Genomic DNA, 14,900 nt, shown 5'->3' on the forward strand with positions numbered 1-14,900 from the left:
ACGTGGCCTGGAGGAGGGCCTAGCCGCTCGGAGCGACGCCGGGTGGGGAGGCTGCAGACGCGGCGTTGAGAGATGAATTTCGAGACAAGGTCGGGAAGCTAACCGTGTCTTTTTTTCTGGGGGAACCACGGGACTGCAGAGCCGGAGAGAGGAGGAGCAGCCTCCGATCCCGGCACCCGGTTCCCGAGTCACCGCCGCCGCCAAGGAACGAGCACAGCTCAAGCTGTAAGGCAGCCCGTTCCCGGCGCCTTGGAGGCTCGGTGGGCGGCATCTGGACAGAGCAGCCCGGGGAAAGCCCGGCGCGCGTCCAGCACAAGCCGCCCAGGGGCGCGCTCGCGCCGGCGACGCAGCGGGCGCGCGAGCGGCGGGGTAGGCGGGGAGGAGAGGGTGCACCGCCCCTCCGAGGGGCGGGAGCCGCCGTTCCGGAGGGCGGGGGCGGGGCGGGCACCGCCGAGGAGTCGGGGCGCGATCCGCTGGTTTCGATTAGTGCGCGGAGCCGCGGCGGCGGAGCAGGACGGCGGAGCTGCACCGCCCGGAGCCCAGCGGCGAGGAAGCAGGGCAGCGGGGAGGCAGGGCGGCGGCGGTGCACAGGGTCCGGCCAGCGGCCGCAAAGGTCTGGACACACGAATCAGAGCCACGGGCAGCGGCAGCCCAGATCACGGAGCCCGGCCACCGCAGCGCCCGCAGCCGCGAGCGCGCCGAGGACAGTGCGCGGGCGAGTGCCCGTGGGCGGGGGCGCGCAGGCCCTGCCCGCCCCTTCCGTCCCCACCCCCCTCCGCCCCTTCCTCTCCCCACCTTCCTCTCGCTTCCCGCGCCCCCGCACCGGGCGCCCACCCTGTCCTCCTCCGGCAGGAGCGCTGTCCGCGGCGGCAGCCGGAGCGGGCCGGGCCGGGCCGGCGGGCCGGGGGATGGCGCTGCTGGACCTGGCCCTAGAGGGAATGGCCGTGTTCGGGTTCGTCCTCTTCTTGGTGCTGTGGCTGATGCATTTCATGGCCATCATCTACACGTGAGTGAGGGGCAGCCGGAGGGGCTCGCGGCTAGGGTCTGGGCCTCGGGGAAAGGCGGGAGTGGGAGGTATTTGTGTTTTGGAGGGGACTGTGCTTGGGAGGGGTGAAGAAAGCTAGTTCTCAGACGCTTCCCTCCATCCCCTCTTCCCTTATACAGGATGGGGTGAGGAGCGAGGGTCCTTGGGTAGGAAAAGTGACCAGTGAAGGGGTTGCAGGCTATTGAAAAGCCAGGGGGAAAGAAGGCTGTTCCTTACATATCAGATTGCTTGTACTGATTGTACTGGGATTTGTGTGATTTTTTTCATCTGGGCCAAGATGTATGGTGTATTGTTTTTTTCTCTCGGCATGGACCACATTTCTGTTACGGTGATGATCGATTCCACTCTTCCGGGAGCTGGTCACAGCTACCTGGAGATCTCCCTGTGGATTTTCTTCTTCCTGGAAGTGTTCAGTGCGCTCTGATAGGTGTGAAGCACCTGTCCACCTTGAAAAATGTCCACTAAACCTCTGATCTGGTTGTTATAGCTTTGAGTCATTCTTAGTGTCTACATTTCAGTATGGTTTTCTTTTTTTCTTCTAGTTCCTGATTTATTGTCTTGTTTAGATTTGTACCCTTCTCCTGCCCTCCTTATCTCTACAGTATTTAACAAATACTTCTTGAGGCCGACAAGATACCATTTACTGTTCTTGGCTGAGCAAGACACAATTTGGTGAGCAAGACATAATTCCTGTCCTCATGGAGCTTACATTCTTGAAGGAAGATACGATGACAAAAATTCAAAGAAGTTTATTCCGGGTAGCTATAAAGCCTGTGAATAAAACAGAATAGGGTGAAAAGGTGGAGACATGCGATTTGTGGCTAGTTTTGATATTTCACTCAGTGTCTCTAAAATTAAGTTTGCCTGCGTAAATAAATGAAAGAATTGTGTAGCGCACATTACTGATGTGGATGCACTTGGCTTTTAGCCTGGGAGGAAAAAAGTAAAAATAAAGAACATTTTTAAACTTTATCCTAACAGGGAGTCTCTTAGGAGACCAGAGGACTTGAAGAAATTTGTTTCTTCTAGGTTTTTTTCCCCCTTTTACTACAGAAAAAAAAAAAAAAAAGGTGTGCTTTTCTTTTTGAAAACATTGCTTTTTATTAATAGAGTGTGGCACTTCCTGATGCTATAGAAAGATGCTCCTTGTACAGTATACATTGATATTTCTTTGAAAGTGAAAGAAAACATGCCACTTCCATATTGTTGATATTGGTTTTTGGAGTTTTTGAGTTGTAGGTACTGAACATGTACTGGTGTTCATTTTAAGTATATGTATGGGTTCTTTAAAAAAAAAAAAGTGTTACTTTCTCCAGTCATAAAAATAAAAATGCTCACTATATAATGAATTTAGGCAATATGGAGAGGAATAAAGAAGAGAGTTAAAAATACGTATACCCAAACATTACCTTGTTAATCTTTTGTGACTGTCATTCCAGTTATATCTCTCTGTGTGTCAGAGAGACAGCGAGAGCAAGAAAAGAAGGGGGAAACCTTTTCAAATTCATCTAATTAATAAATGGTTATGAGCGTCAGTTTAGTACAAAGCACTGTTCAAGGTACTAGAAATAAAACATCCAAGGTCATTGTTGAAATGGAGCTGACATGCAAAATGTCATGACCATTTCTTTTTATGTCAATAATGAATATCTCTGCAGTTTTTAAAATTATTTGTTTTTTGGTACTGGGGATTGAACTCAGGGGTACTCTAGCACTGAGTTCCAGCTCCAGTCCCTTTTTTATTTTTGTATTTTGGAATAGGGTCTCACCAGGTTGCCCAAGCTGGCCTGAAAGTTGGTGATCCTCCTGTCTCAGCCTCCTAAGTAGTTGGGTTCACAGAGTGTTCCGCTGCACCCATCTCTGCATTACTTCTAATAGATTTATGAGAGTCTAACATTTTTATTCGTTGTTATTGATGACATTTAGGTTGTTTGCAGTTTATAAAACAATACTGTTTTGTTTTTTGTTTTTGGTGCTGGGGATTGAACCCAAGGCTTCGTGGATGCTAGGCAAAGATTCTACCACTGAGCTACATCCCCAGACCTTTTTCAATTTTTATTTTGAGACAGTGTCTCACCAAGTTGCCGAGGCTGGCCTGGAACTTGTGGTCCTCAGCTTTCTGAGTAGCTGGCATTACAGGAGTGTACCACCACACCCAGTAGAAGTGGTGTGTCTTTTAAACTGTAATACAAATTGTTCTGTAAAAATGTTGTATCTATTCATAGGCCTGGTAACATTGTATAATGGTGCCCATTTCTCTCTCACAAAGTATTAGGCTTTTCACTGTGTTTTGTTTTTGTTGTTTTATTAATTACCAGTCCTGTCAAATATTTTTCATGTATTTATATACTACCTGCTCCTAAGTAGTTTTTTTTTTTTGGGGGGGGGTGTACCAGGGATGGGCACCTAAGCCCTAAGCCATATCCTAGCCCTTTGTACTTTTTTATTTTAGACATAGGGTCTTGCTAAGTCTCTGAGATTGGTTTTGAACTTGCAGTCCTCCTGCCTCAGCCTCTCAAGATACTGGGATTAAAGTGTGTGCCTCCATGCCTTGCTTCTTTCTTAAATTTTTAATTTTACTCTTTAGTGCACCTGATATTTTGCTTTGTTATGAGATTCTAGAGCCCTGATTATTTTAGTTTCATTTGTCCCAAAATCATTTTTCAAATTATTGATAATTCCACTTTTTTGAAAATACCATCTTTATATTTTCTTCTTTATACTTGTGTATTTTAGAGGGCTTTCAGTGGCATTTCACAGATTTATTAATCTAGTTTTTATTTTTAATTAATGAAATTTTATTAACTGGTGAGGCAAACCTCTCCTTGTTCTTTTGCAAAACGTTTTGAATTGGTACACATTTTTACTTAAAGGTGAACTTTAAAGTCTTTATTTCAGACTCTTAAGTAATCTTTTTCTTATTGTTTTGGTTGAAATTAAATTTATAGCTTCATTTGGAAAAGCCTGAATTTCCACATGGGACCATGATATTCTGCCTCCCTCCATTATATATTTGTAATTATAAATATCATACCTCTTTAATTAAAATTAACCCCATTTCAGATAAGCATCTGGAAATGTTCTTAAACTTGAGACCACTCTGGAATTTTTTTATTTCCTTTGGCTTAATGGTAAACAACAGATGTTTTCTTAAAATACTTTTTAAATTTTTTTACTTTTAGGCAAATTTTTAGCTTAGTTGAGATAATGTAGACAGCCTTTGTATTGTCTATAGCCCCACAAAATTGCCTTTTTTTACTGATAGTAACAGGTTCCTGAAAAGCATGTGAAAATCAAAGAAAACGCAATTAGTTTGTTACAGTTTGGAGGGCCTTGTTAATTACAGTAAACCTGTGAATATTTTTATGATTGAATAATTGATGGAAGGTAGATAATCAACAGATTAATTTGTGTATAAATTAAGTCTCATCTTTTTTGATAAGTATTTTTTTTTCTGGTCTGATTCCACCATCAGGATTTTTGATTTGATACTTTTTTTTTTATTGAATTAAAAGATGCCTCCCAGTTTAATGAGTTGTTTTCAAACAGATAACTAAGCACTTTTTCATCTCCCTCTCCCAACTGTATTTAGTAAAATTGCAGTTGAATCTCAACATTTGACAAACAAGGTTAAAGAACTTTGGCAACAATATATTGGTTAAAATACTGTGCTAGGTAGTTTATATTTTATTAAAGGATATGTTTTCTGAATACATATTCTATATCCCCTCAAATCCTTTTTTAAAATACGGCAGCATACCAGTTAGCAGGTATTGATACTTCTGAAAATGTATGCTTGCCACTGGTAGAAATGGAACCTATTCTTAAAAACTTATGGCTCTCTATCTAGGTGTCAGATCAAGGAGCATGGCTTCTCCTTAATCAAAATGTTTAAGTAATATAAATATTGTAAAGAGATTACAAGGAAAATTAAAGCATTTTAAAAACTGGTTATATTAGAAATATTAAACACCATGTATGTCAGTGTATAATGGTTTTTTTGTATCTTCTTTCAAATAAAGAGCTAAGGATTGGGCTTTATTTTTTTAAAAAAATAGAGCTGAAGTTGATTAGAACAATAAACAACTATTATTTAGTGAGATTATTTGTTCTGATTTTACAGATGTCTTACAGTTCATTTAAGCCTGCAATTTAAAAAAAAATTTGGTATCAGGATTGAACCCAGGGATGCTTAACCACTGGGCCACATCCCCAGCCCTTTTTATATTTTTATTTTGAGACAGAGACTTCCTTAGACTAGGGCCTCCATAAGGTGCTGAGGCTGTAACCCTGCAATTTTAAAAGCCGTGATAACTTACAAACTAGAAAACCAATATTTCCAGTGTTTAGAACCATCTTCACATGACATTATCTCCACCAGCCGCTTTGCTCCTTCCAATTTTAATACTGAACCGAGGCTTAGTCATTTCCTAACATTTTAGATGGCAGATACTTGTTGGAAGGGTCTTATTCCCAAGATTTTTGATTTCCTAAAAATAGTTGATGAGCCTCAGCAGGCCGAGTTATTTGGTGATCTTCGCGCTGTCCCCCTCTCCCTTTCCTTTTTGTGAGAGTAAGCATGGCTTGGTAGTTGGGGACTGAGGGGAAAGCAAACACAGGTCTGAAACTAGGTGTCTTCTTCCCTCTTAGCCCCTCAGAGCCATCTTGCAGGATGATGAGGGTATCTGCTTAGGCAGGATGGACACCTTTCCTTTTTTTACTGCCCTTTATTCTTTTTCTCCTTTCTTTTCCCCACCCAACTCTGACCCTCTGATTATCACTTTCCCCCTCTTTTGTAATGTCCTAATGTTTAGCATTAGACTCTGTGTTTCCTGTTCATTGACTAGAGGTGCCAGGCTGCTGTGGTAGTAACTTCTTGTATCCACAGGTACTAACTGTCCTAGTAAAGCAGAGGTCCTTTTCCTGGAGGGTTTTTCAAGTGAATTCTGCCTTGTACAAATACATTTCTAAGGTTTCTAGCAGAGCATTTTATACCATTTGCATAACTTTTGAATGGAGGTTATGTGTTCATTGTGATTACAATTGCAATAAACTACCTGTCAGAAGCTAGTTGTGTTTTTAATCTAAATTTTAGTATTTAGAATATTTAGGTGGTATGATTTGGGGCTTAAAATTCACGTATACATTGGTCTTCTAAACCTTGATGAAATAAAAATCAAGAACTTCTTTTCTGGTTTAAACCTGAAGATGCACTTGGACTTTGGTCAAATGTTGATCAGATCTGGGTGTGGTGGCATATGCCTGTAATCCCAGCAGTTTAGGAGGTTGAGGCAGGAGGATTACAAGTTCGAGGCCAGCCTTGGCAATTTAGATCCTATCTCAAAATAACATATAAAAAGGGCTGGCTCAGTGATAGGTACTAGGTACTGAACCCAGGAGTGCTCTATCCCTAGTACCTGAAAAAAAAATAGTTGATCAGTCAAAGTCATTGTGGCAGGACCACTTCATGATGAATGAATTAAACATTTCAGCAGTTGAGCCTCTTTAACCTGAGCCTAGAAACAATCGTATGTTACCTTTAAGGAGTAGAATGAAAATTATAATTTAGTTTAAATATTCAGTGATAATTCTATTGATTCATTTCTCCCTCCCTTTTGCTACATAATTAGTTCCATACACCTTTTTTTTTTTTTAAAGAGAGAGAGAGAGAGAGGGAGAGAGAGAGAGAGAATTTTTAATATTTATTTTTTTAGTTTTTGGCAGACACAACATCTTTGTTTGTATGTGGTGCTGAGGATCAAACCCAGGCCACACGCATGCCAGGCGAGCGCGCTACCGCTTGAGCCACATCCCCAGTCTCCCATACACCTATCTACCTACCCTAGATTATGGAAACTATTTCTGCTCACTGGTATCTTCACCTACATCCTTGCTCTCTTTCTAGTCTATCCTTCTGGAACACTGATCTTGGTTCATATGCTTGAAGACTTACTATGACTCCCAGTGCCTTCAGGTTAGAAATCAGACTCCCTAACAAGACATGCACAGCTCCTTAGCATACCATGCCCTTGTACCTACCTGTTTCTTCTTTTTGAGTTGGTGGCGTTTGTCTGAATATTCGATGGACTTTCTGTAGAATTCTCTCTTCTTTTTTCCTTTTTCTATAACTCCTGCTCATTCAAGTCATTTTATATTTTAATTAATTAATTTTTTGGTACTGGGAATTGAACCCAGAGGTGCTTTACCACTGAGCCACACCCCCAACCATTAATTAATTAATTAATTTGAGACAAGATCTCACTGAGCTTGCTCAGGGCCTCACTAAGTTGCTGAGGCTATCCTCAAACTTGTGATCCTCCTGCCTCAGCCTACTGAGTTGCTGGGATTACAGGCATGTGTCACTGTGCCTGGCTCCCTGGCTTGTCATATTATGTGTAGCTCCCTACTGGATTAGATGCTCCCTCTGTGTCTTTTCTTAGTACTTCGGATTTACTCATCTAAATTGTAAATGAATGTCTCTTCTCTCATTAGATTTTTGAGGATAGAGATGATGTCTTATTCACTACTGTGTATTCAGGGTCTACTAAGCACTCAGTTACTACCTGTTAAATGAATGATCTTTGAGGTTTCTCCAGTAGCAATGCTGGATTTTTATTTATTCATTAATTCAGTCTCTGATGGCCATTGTGGTTTGAGGTACATCATAGAATTTGGGATGCTTTCAGTGATCATAGATTTTGATGAAACTGATTAGAACAGTAAAATCTTTTTTAAAAATATTTTTTATTAGTTATTGATGGACCTTTATTTATTTATTTGTTTGTTTGTATGTGGTGCTGAGGATCAAACCCAGGGCCTCACACATGCTAGGCAAGTGCTCTACCACTGGGCCACAACCCCAGCCCCACAAGTAAAATCTTTAACTCACTATTTCTAACTAGTTACAAGTTAAAATAGGAATAGGGCTACATCAATAACTTGTTTACCTTCAGATTCTTTGTTAAATCTGAATTTTCCTCCAAAGGTTTTTCCAATGGACTGGCTGTCTTTCCCATAAATAATCTTGATACTCAGATCTATCTTTGGGGCAGTCATAGCCCAGGGCTATCCTGATTTGGATCACAAATGCTTTTTTTCCAGTCATGGAATTTTATTTTATACATGAATAGTTTAATTTAAACATTAAGTTCACTTTTTCTTTATATATATATATATATATTTTTTTTTTATGTATAGACCTTTACTTTTATTCATTTACTTGTATATGTGGTGCTGAGAATCGAACCCAATGCTTCATACATGCTAGGCAGGTGCTCTACCACTGAGCCACAGCCTCAGCCCTAAGTTTACTTTAAAAGAGTAATTTTAGGGGATTTTGTAGAAGAGTATAGAGACAGTCTCATTAGTTTCCTTTTGATGCAAAGGTGACTTTGGGCCTGTGGTGTGTTTGTGGGTGCTGTGTTTTGAAGTGCTTTGTAGTGAGTGCAGATCTACTAAGGAATCAGCAAAATGCTGTGTTCTACATGTTTTCTATACACTGGAGCTAATTCTGTTGTCACTAAAGGGTTATTGAATTGGGTCTTATGATCCTGTTTGAGAACTTAATAAGGATCTTCTCTTTGTTTTCTATGGTGGTGGACTCCTTTATATTTTGTAATATTGGTGTTTATTGTCCAGTGGAAATAGTTGTGTTTTCCTGTACAGCTAACTCATTGTCAGTTATTTTTCTTTCTCTGGAGAATCTTGTCTGGAGAATCAAGGTTACACTGGAAGGTATGCTTTGTGCTGCTATTGAAGCCCATTTTGTTGCAATGCCATTTTAAAATGATAAGTACTGTGTCAATAATATTAGTCATGACACATACCAACCAGAATCACATAACCACCACCTTCCAGAACAAAATCATAACAGCAACAACAACAAAGGCCTTTAGTCTTTAATCACTGGGAACTGCTGACATGGACTGTGTATAGTATGGGCCTGCCGATATCAGAATCAACCTAATTTTGTGTGAAATATTAACCAACGTGGTGGCGTGGAGCAGAGGAGATAAATTCCTGGGTTTAGATAAATTGTTTTAACTGAATTCCATAGCAGAACTATAAAATAGCAGTCTGGATCTGTTAAGCAAGGTGACCTTTGTCCTTGTGGAATCCATATTCTTTCTTGGAATTGTTAAATGTAAGTCTTGTGCCTCACATCTGGTGGAGAAGATCTATATAAGGTTGCTGCAGAGCCTGCTGCCAGCCACCTGAAGGGAAAGAGCACCGCCCACCACTGCCTTCGTTCAACTTTGTCTTCTCTTTCCAAGGGCTTCTCCTCCTATCAGGCTTCCCTCTTGCTGAAACTAAATTAGAATAGAAAACTGTAAAAGAAACCAGTTAAAAATGGTACAAAGCATTAACTGAAAAATCATCGTGGTTGATGAGAGTAAAAAGATGAAAAGACTAAACAATCAGCTAACATGATGAAAAAGTAACAATTTTAGAGACTTGGATGCTAGGAAATAAAAACAAAGCTGGGCACCTGCCTGTTCTCATGTTTGCAGGAGTGGGGCAGATGGGTGGAGAGGTCTGATTTGAGAGTCATACTTAGGGGACCTAGAAGGAGCCTTCTGCCAGCCCTTCTTCAGATTGCTCAGGTGGCAACAGAAGGGTTACACTCTGTCCTGTCACCAAGTCTAGGTGTGGGCTGCTCCCAGTACTGACAGAACAAAGTCCCACTCCTGAGCCTGCCTTCCCCTCCCCACTGCCACAGGGAGCAAGCCCATTGGCTTTCCCCAAACTGTTCTGGTATGACCTTATCTCAGATTCCTGCTTTGGACAGGGGACAGGGCTAGTTGCTCCTATTCTCAACCTCTGTTGCTATCTTCTCTTGAAAGAATAAAATTGCCTTTCTCCATGAAAAAAAAAAGGGGGGGGTGGTGGAGTTGGAGAATCAACTAAGCTAACATAAGGCCATCCCATCAATTCCGAGGCAGTTAGGATCATTAAGCTAAGGCAGGTATAATGCTGGCAGAACCCCTGAATATTTCTTACTGTCACTTGAAGTTCTTTGAAGTTTTCCCTGAATAGATAGATGTCCTTCTAGCTCACAATGGAAAAAGCAGGATCCTGAAGGTCTCTCTCTTTTGCCTCTGACTCATGGCTTACCACCTTTGGACTTTAGGCTGAACTAAGTTGCTTTAAGGAAGCACCACTCTGGTGCCTCCACTCCTCCTCTGTCACTAGTGTTGGCAGTTCCAGTCCTGAGCACTTCCCTGTCCCTGTCCTTGGGGGTGTTAGTGTCTTTAGAACACCTGAATGCCTTTTTTTTTTTTTTTTAAGGTGGTGAATCTAGCTCCCTATTTAAAATTTAATTTAAAAACAATTCCTAGGGAAAACGATACATCTATTGGAATTTTACTATGCTTTCTAACTCCCCAGAATTGCCTACCTGTATCAGGATCACTTTACTCTTCATGAAAAATGGAATCAAGTCATTGATGATTTGTATAGGAAGGCTATGCCCTTTATATACCCACTGCATTTCTGAAAGTGTAATAAAATCAAATTTCTGAAAATTAAATTAATTTAAATGGATATATGTGTTAGGAGGGCAGATTATATTTCAAGAGAACTAAGAATGTTGTTAAAAATCACAAATAATTTCGACACTTGTGGTCCAAATGCCTGAGAGCTTGCCTTGCCACGGAGCGCTTTCTAGGTGTTAGAGACTAGGGGAAGGGGCTTTCTCTCCCACCCTGATTGGGGTGGGAAAGCTGGTGGGTAGCTTCTCTGGGGGCTGTGCTGGCCATTGGAATATAATGGTCAATAGAACAAACATAGTCGCTACAGTATCTTCTGGAATTTTTTCAACATCTTCATACTAAAAGGCAGTAGCTTGAAGTTACATAATAACTTGCAGTTGCTTTCTGCCTTGTATCTGCTGCAGAGTGGAAACAGTTCTGCCTTGCTGGTCTTAGCTCTGAGGGTGCCACCTTCTGCCTGTACTAGCCAAGGGACAGGGGTTCTTGTTACCCAGTGTCTTGAGTCAGCCTCTGAGGATAGGAGCATTAAGAGAAGCCAGGACTATGCAGCATCTCTGCCCAGCTAAGAACCCATTTCATGGTTTAAGAGGAGAGCATGGCTAAAAAACAAATGAGCAAAACAGTAACAGGCCATTTTTGTTGGAAAATAATTTGTGATATTCAGTGTTCCTTACTCTTAAACTTGCATGGTTTTATGCTTCTGGATGTCTATAGCACTTTAAATTTCCTAAATATATGGTGTGACTTTAGCTTTACATACAATGTTAACCTAAATAGTGGGCATGATTTTAAACTGTACATTAGGTGTGTTTTATGCCATGTTTTGACTTAATTTTGTTTTAACCATAATTGGGGGCTTTGGATAATTTTTTTCTCCCCTTTTAATCTTTCTTAGTACATACAATTTATTTTATGTTTTTTAAAAAAAGCATTCAAGGATTATACTTGGAAAGAAATAAAAAAATGAAAACAAAAAAATTCATCATAATGGCTTAATATAAATATATATGAATCTTTTGGAAATATGAATTTCTAGTCTTTCCAATTTGGCATATGTCTCAGCAATATTTGACATCTCTAAATCCCTAATCAAAACTATGATACTTCAGAGAAATTATATTTTGGTGGAAAAGTCTTTGAAATTATAGCATAGGTCTTATTTTAAAGTTATGGATAGTAATAGGTATATTTTTCTTTGTGGCTTTAATCTCATGTCTTTCTCACAGCTTCCCTGTAAGATACTATTATGAACACTTTTATTTATTTTATTTTTTATTTTTGGTACCAGGGATTGAACTGAGGGGCACTCAACCAGTGAGCTGCATCCCCAGCCCTTTTTTGTATTTTATTTAGAGACAGGGTCTCACTGAGTTGCTTAGCATCTCTCTTTTGCTGAGGCTGGCTTTGAACTCTCCGTCCTCCTGCCTCAGCCACTGGGAGTACAGGTGTGCACCACCTTACCTGGCCTATGGCCTATTATACACACTTTAAAAAACACTTAAAGAAGTAACTTGCCCAAGGGCACAGCTAGTAAGCTGGGATAGAAACCTAGGCAGTCTGCCACCAGCCCAGGCTCTTAAATCACTATGCTATATACTGCCAGAGGTGACTTCAAAATAACCCCGGAAGTAATCCATAGGAATAGGGTATCTAAATGAGGATTTCTCCACTTGCTGTCTTAGTCTGTGGCATTGGAAACACTTAGATTATGGTGGAGAAGGCCCCTGCTCATTCACCTCTCCTACTCTTCACATTTTCAGTCCATCCCATAATTGCTAGTCTTTAAGTTTCCACCTGGGCCCTCCTCTGTTCTTATAGTAGTAACCTAGTCTTCCTGGGTCTGTGGCTCTCCACCCAGATGGCACTTTGGAATGACATGAATGGCTTAAAAAATACTGCCACCTGGACCCCACCCCAAGAGATTCTGATTTAATTGGTCTCAGCATCAGGATTTAAAAATCAACTTCCCCAGGTGATTTTGATGTACAGCCTGGACCGAGAACAGCTGCCCTAGACTGTTGATCCACAGTTGTTTCCTGCATGTGCTACCTCTTGGCTTCATTTAGTTCTCCCCGTAGCCGGAACCTGCAGTTCATCACTTTATTATCCTGCGCTTTGCCTCGCCTCACCTTGCCTGGCCTTATATCAGTCTGCCCTGCTATCCTGAATCCATCCAATAATTTATAGCTTCTCAACTTTCAAATCCTGCAGAGGGTAATCACACGCCATGTGGATTAGTACTACTACACATTCATGGTCTCAGATCTCAGCCAAGCCTACAGTGCTATCTGGCAGTACTTTGTTTCTTTATTTAGCTCTGTCATCCATTACCTCTTCTAAGTCTTCACCATTCTACCACATTCTTGGCAGATTTATCTTAATTCCCACTTCACACTGTGGATCCTATCATGCCATTAAATTTTTTTTTTTCTTTTCTTTCTCTTTTAACTAGCTCTTTCCCCTTAGCCTGTGTCCTCAGGCATTCTTACAAAACCAAACAAATCTTTGTGCTTCATCTAGTCACTCTTTGGCCCTTTCCCTCCCTGCAGGGTTTCAGGGAACTAATCTTATTCACTATCATCATCATGTCCCACTTCCTATCCTTTGTAGCCCGTGTACCCCGAGGCTCCATCAACTACTCCATCCCTGCCAAAAGTGCTCAGAGGTCATCAAGTACATACTAAATCTAGTGGACATTTCAGTTCTTGTCTTGACCTTTTGGCAACTTTCAATGTTGTTCTTTCTTAATCCCTTGAAGAAGAAAACAGCCACCCACATAAATCTTTCTGTTACTTTACCTTCATCCTGGCTGTCTTTCTACCTCTGATCACCACTCACTCTTGATCCGCTTCATACATTACTAGTTTGATAATATAAGCTATATTCATCTTTTTTCATGTAATTTTTCTACTTCTTTTTAAAAATTTGTTCTAATTAGTTATACATGACAGTGGAATGCACTTTGACACATCATACATAAATGGAGTATAACTTCTCATTTTTCTGGTTGTACGTCATGTAGAATCACACCGACATGTAGTCATAGATGTACATAGGGTTATAATGTCTGATTCATTCTACTACTTTTTCTATCCCCATACCCCTCCCCTCCCTTCACTTCTCTCTCTACCTAATCCAAAGTAACTCTATTCTTCCCTAGCCCCTTGTTCCCTTATTGTGAATTAGCATCTGAATATCAGAGAAAACATTCAGGCCTTTGGTTTTTTGGGATGGCTTATTTCGATTTGCATGATATTTTATTCATTCTTGACCACCTGTAGATAGTATATGGATGACTCCCATATTTTTGTCTCTAGACCAGTCTTACCTTTTGAGCGCTGGATCTGTTTATTTACCTGTAATCTATTCAACAACCTAAAGAAGTACTAAGAGTGTACTCTCTAACATTGTTTTGCTGGGGCCTGGAGAATTTATAGTTTACTGTGGTTTTTCTCTTGTGCAGTGTCATCCTGTGTTAGAATCACTTGGGATGTTTAGGAAAATGCATACCTTAGGCTCAGGCTGGTTCATTAAATTGTGTGTTCACTTCCTGTGGGCACTGACCTTACTCACTGTGGCCAACTACTAGCCCCCTGAGAAAGAGAATACCACTTCATGTCTTAAGAGTAACTTTATTGTGTTCAAAATAATGTTCATTGCTTTCTTCCATCTGTGATTGTGGCCAGATTTTATGAATGGCACTAGTTACCCAAGCCCAAACCTGAGAGTCATCTGTGCACGTCCTCATCACCTCCTCCACCCCTCATTGAACACTGGCCAGACCCCATGAATTCTGAAATTTCATTTTTCCCTTGACTTTTTATTTCCTGCTCTTCCCTCTGCTGCTTTTTTGGCTATGTACCTGTCTTTTTTTTTTGCGGGGGGACCTTTAGAATATTGCCCCCTGCCTTCTCCCATACTTGGCACTTTTTTTTTCTTCTATGAATACAAAAATAGTCCTGTTATCTTCCTTTTAGTCTTTCATGTTTTTTTCTTGCCAAGAGGCTGGGCTCCTTTTCAGCATTGTCTGTGAAGTGGAGGAAGAGGCTATAGTACAAAGGAATTTTAAAGTATTTCTTCCCAAGCTTGAATGTGCCCATGAATCACCTGGAGATCTTGTTAAAATCTTGTTTCAATAGTTCTGAGGGGTAGGGGAGCTGAGACAGATATTTTCACAAGCTCCAGGAGATACCAGGGCTGCTGGTCAGTGCACCACCCTTGGAGTGTGACGGTCTTAAAGGAATGCCATCTGTCGAATGTTAGATGCTTCCTTCTCTCTCCATCCAGGGTGTGTAAATAGACTTTTTTTTTTTTTTTTGGTACTGTAATTGAACTCAGGGGCACTTGACCACTGAGTCACATCC

The 14,900-nt window shown here is 41.0% G+C and overlaps 1 protein-coding gene across 1 annotated transcript in view; it reads left to right on the forward strand.

Moving 5' to 3' along the window:
• Nucleotides 1-508: 508 nt before the first annotated feature.
• Nucleotides 509-14,900, forward strand: part of Ugcg (UDP-glucose ceramide glucosyltransferase) — a 37,561-nt gene continuing 23,169 nt past the window's right edge. The window contains exon 1 of the mRNA XM_026391139.2: nucleotides 509-1,006. Within this exon, the coding sequence (XP_026246924.1) occupies nucleotides 909-1,006 (98 nt within the window). The 5' untranslated portion in view covers nucleotides 509-908. The remainder of the gene's footprint in view (nucleotides 1,007-14,900) is intronic.

Source organism: Urocitellus parryii, chromosome 4, assembly GCF_045843805.1.
Source record: "Urocitellus parryii isolate mUroPar1 chromosome 4, mUroPar1.hap1, whole genome shotgun sequence".
In the NCBI taxonomy this organism is placed as follows: Eukaryota; Metazoa; Chordata; class Mammalia; order Rodentia; family Sciuridae; genus Urocitellus; species Urocitellus parryii.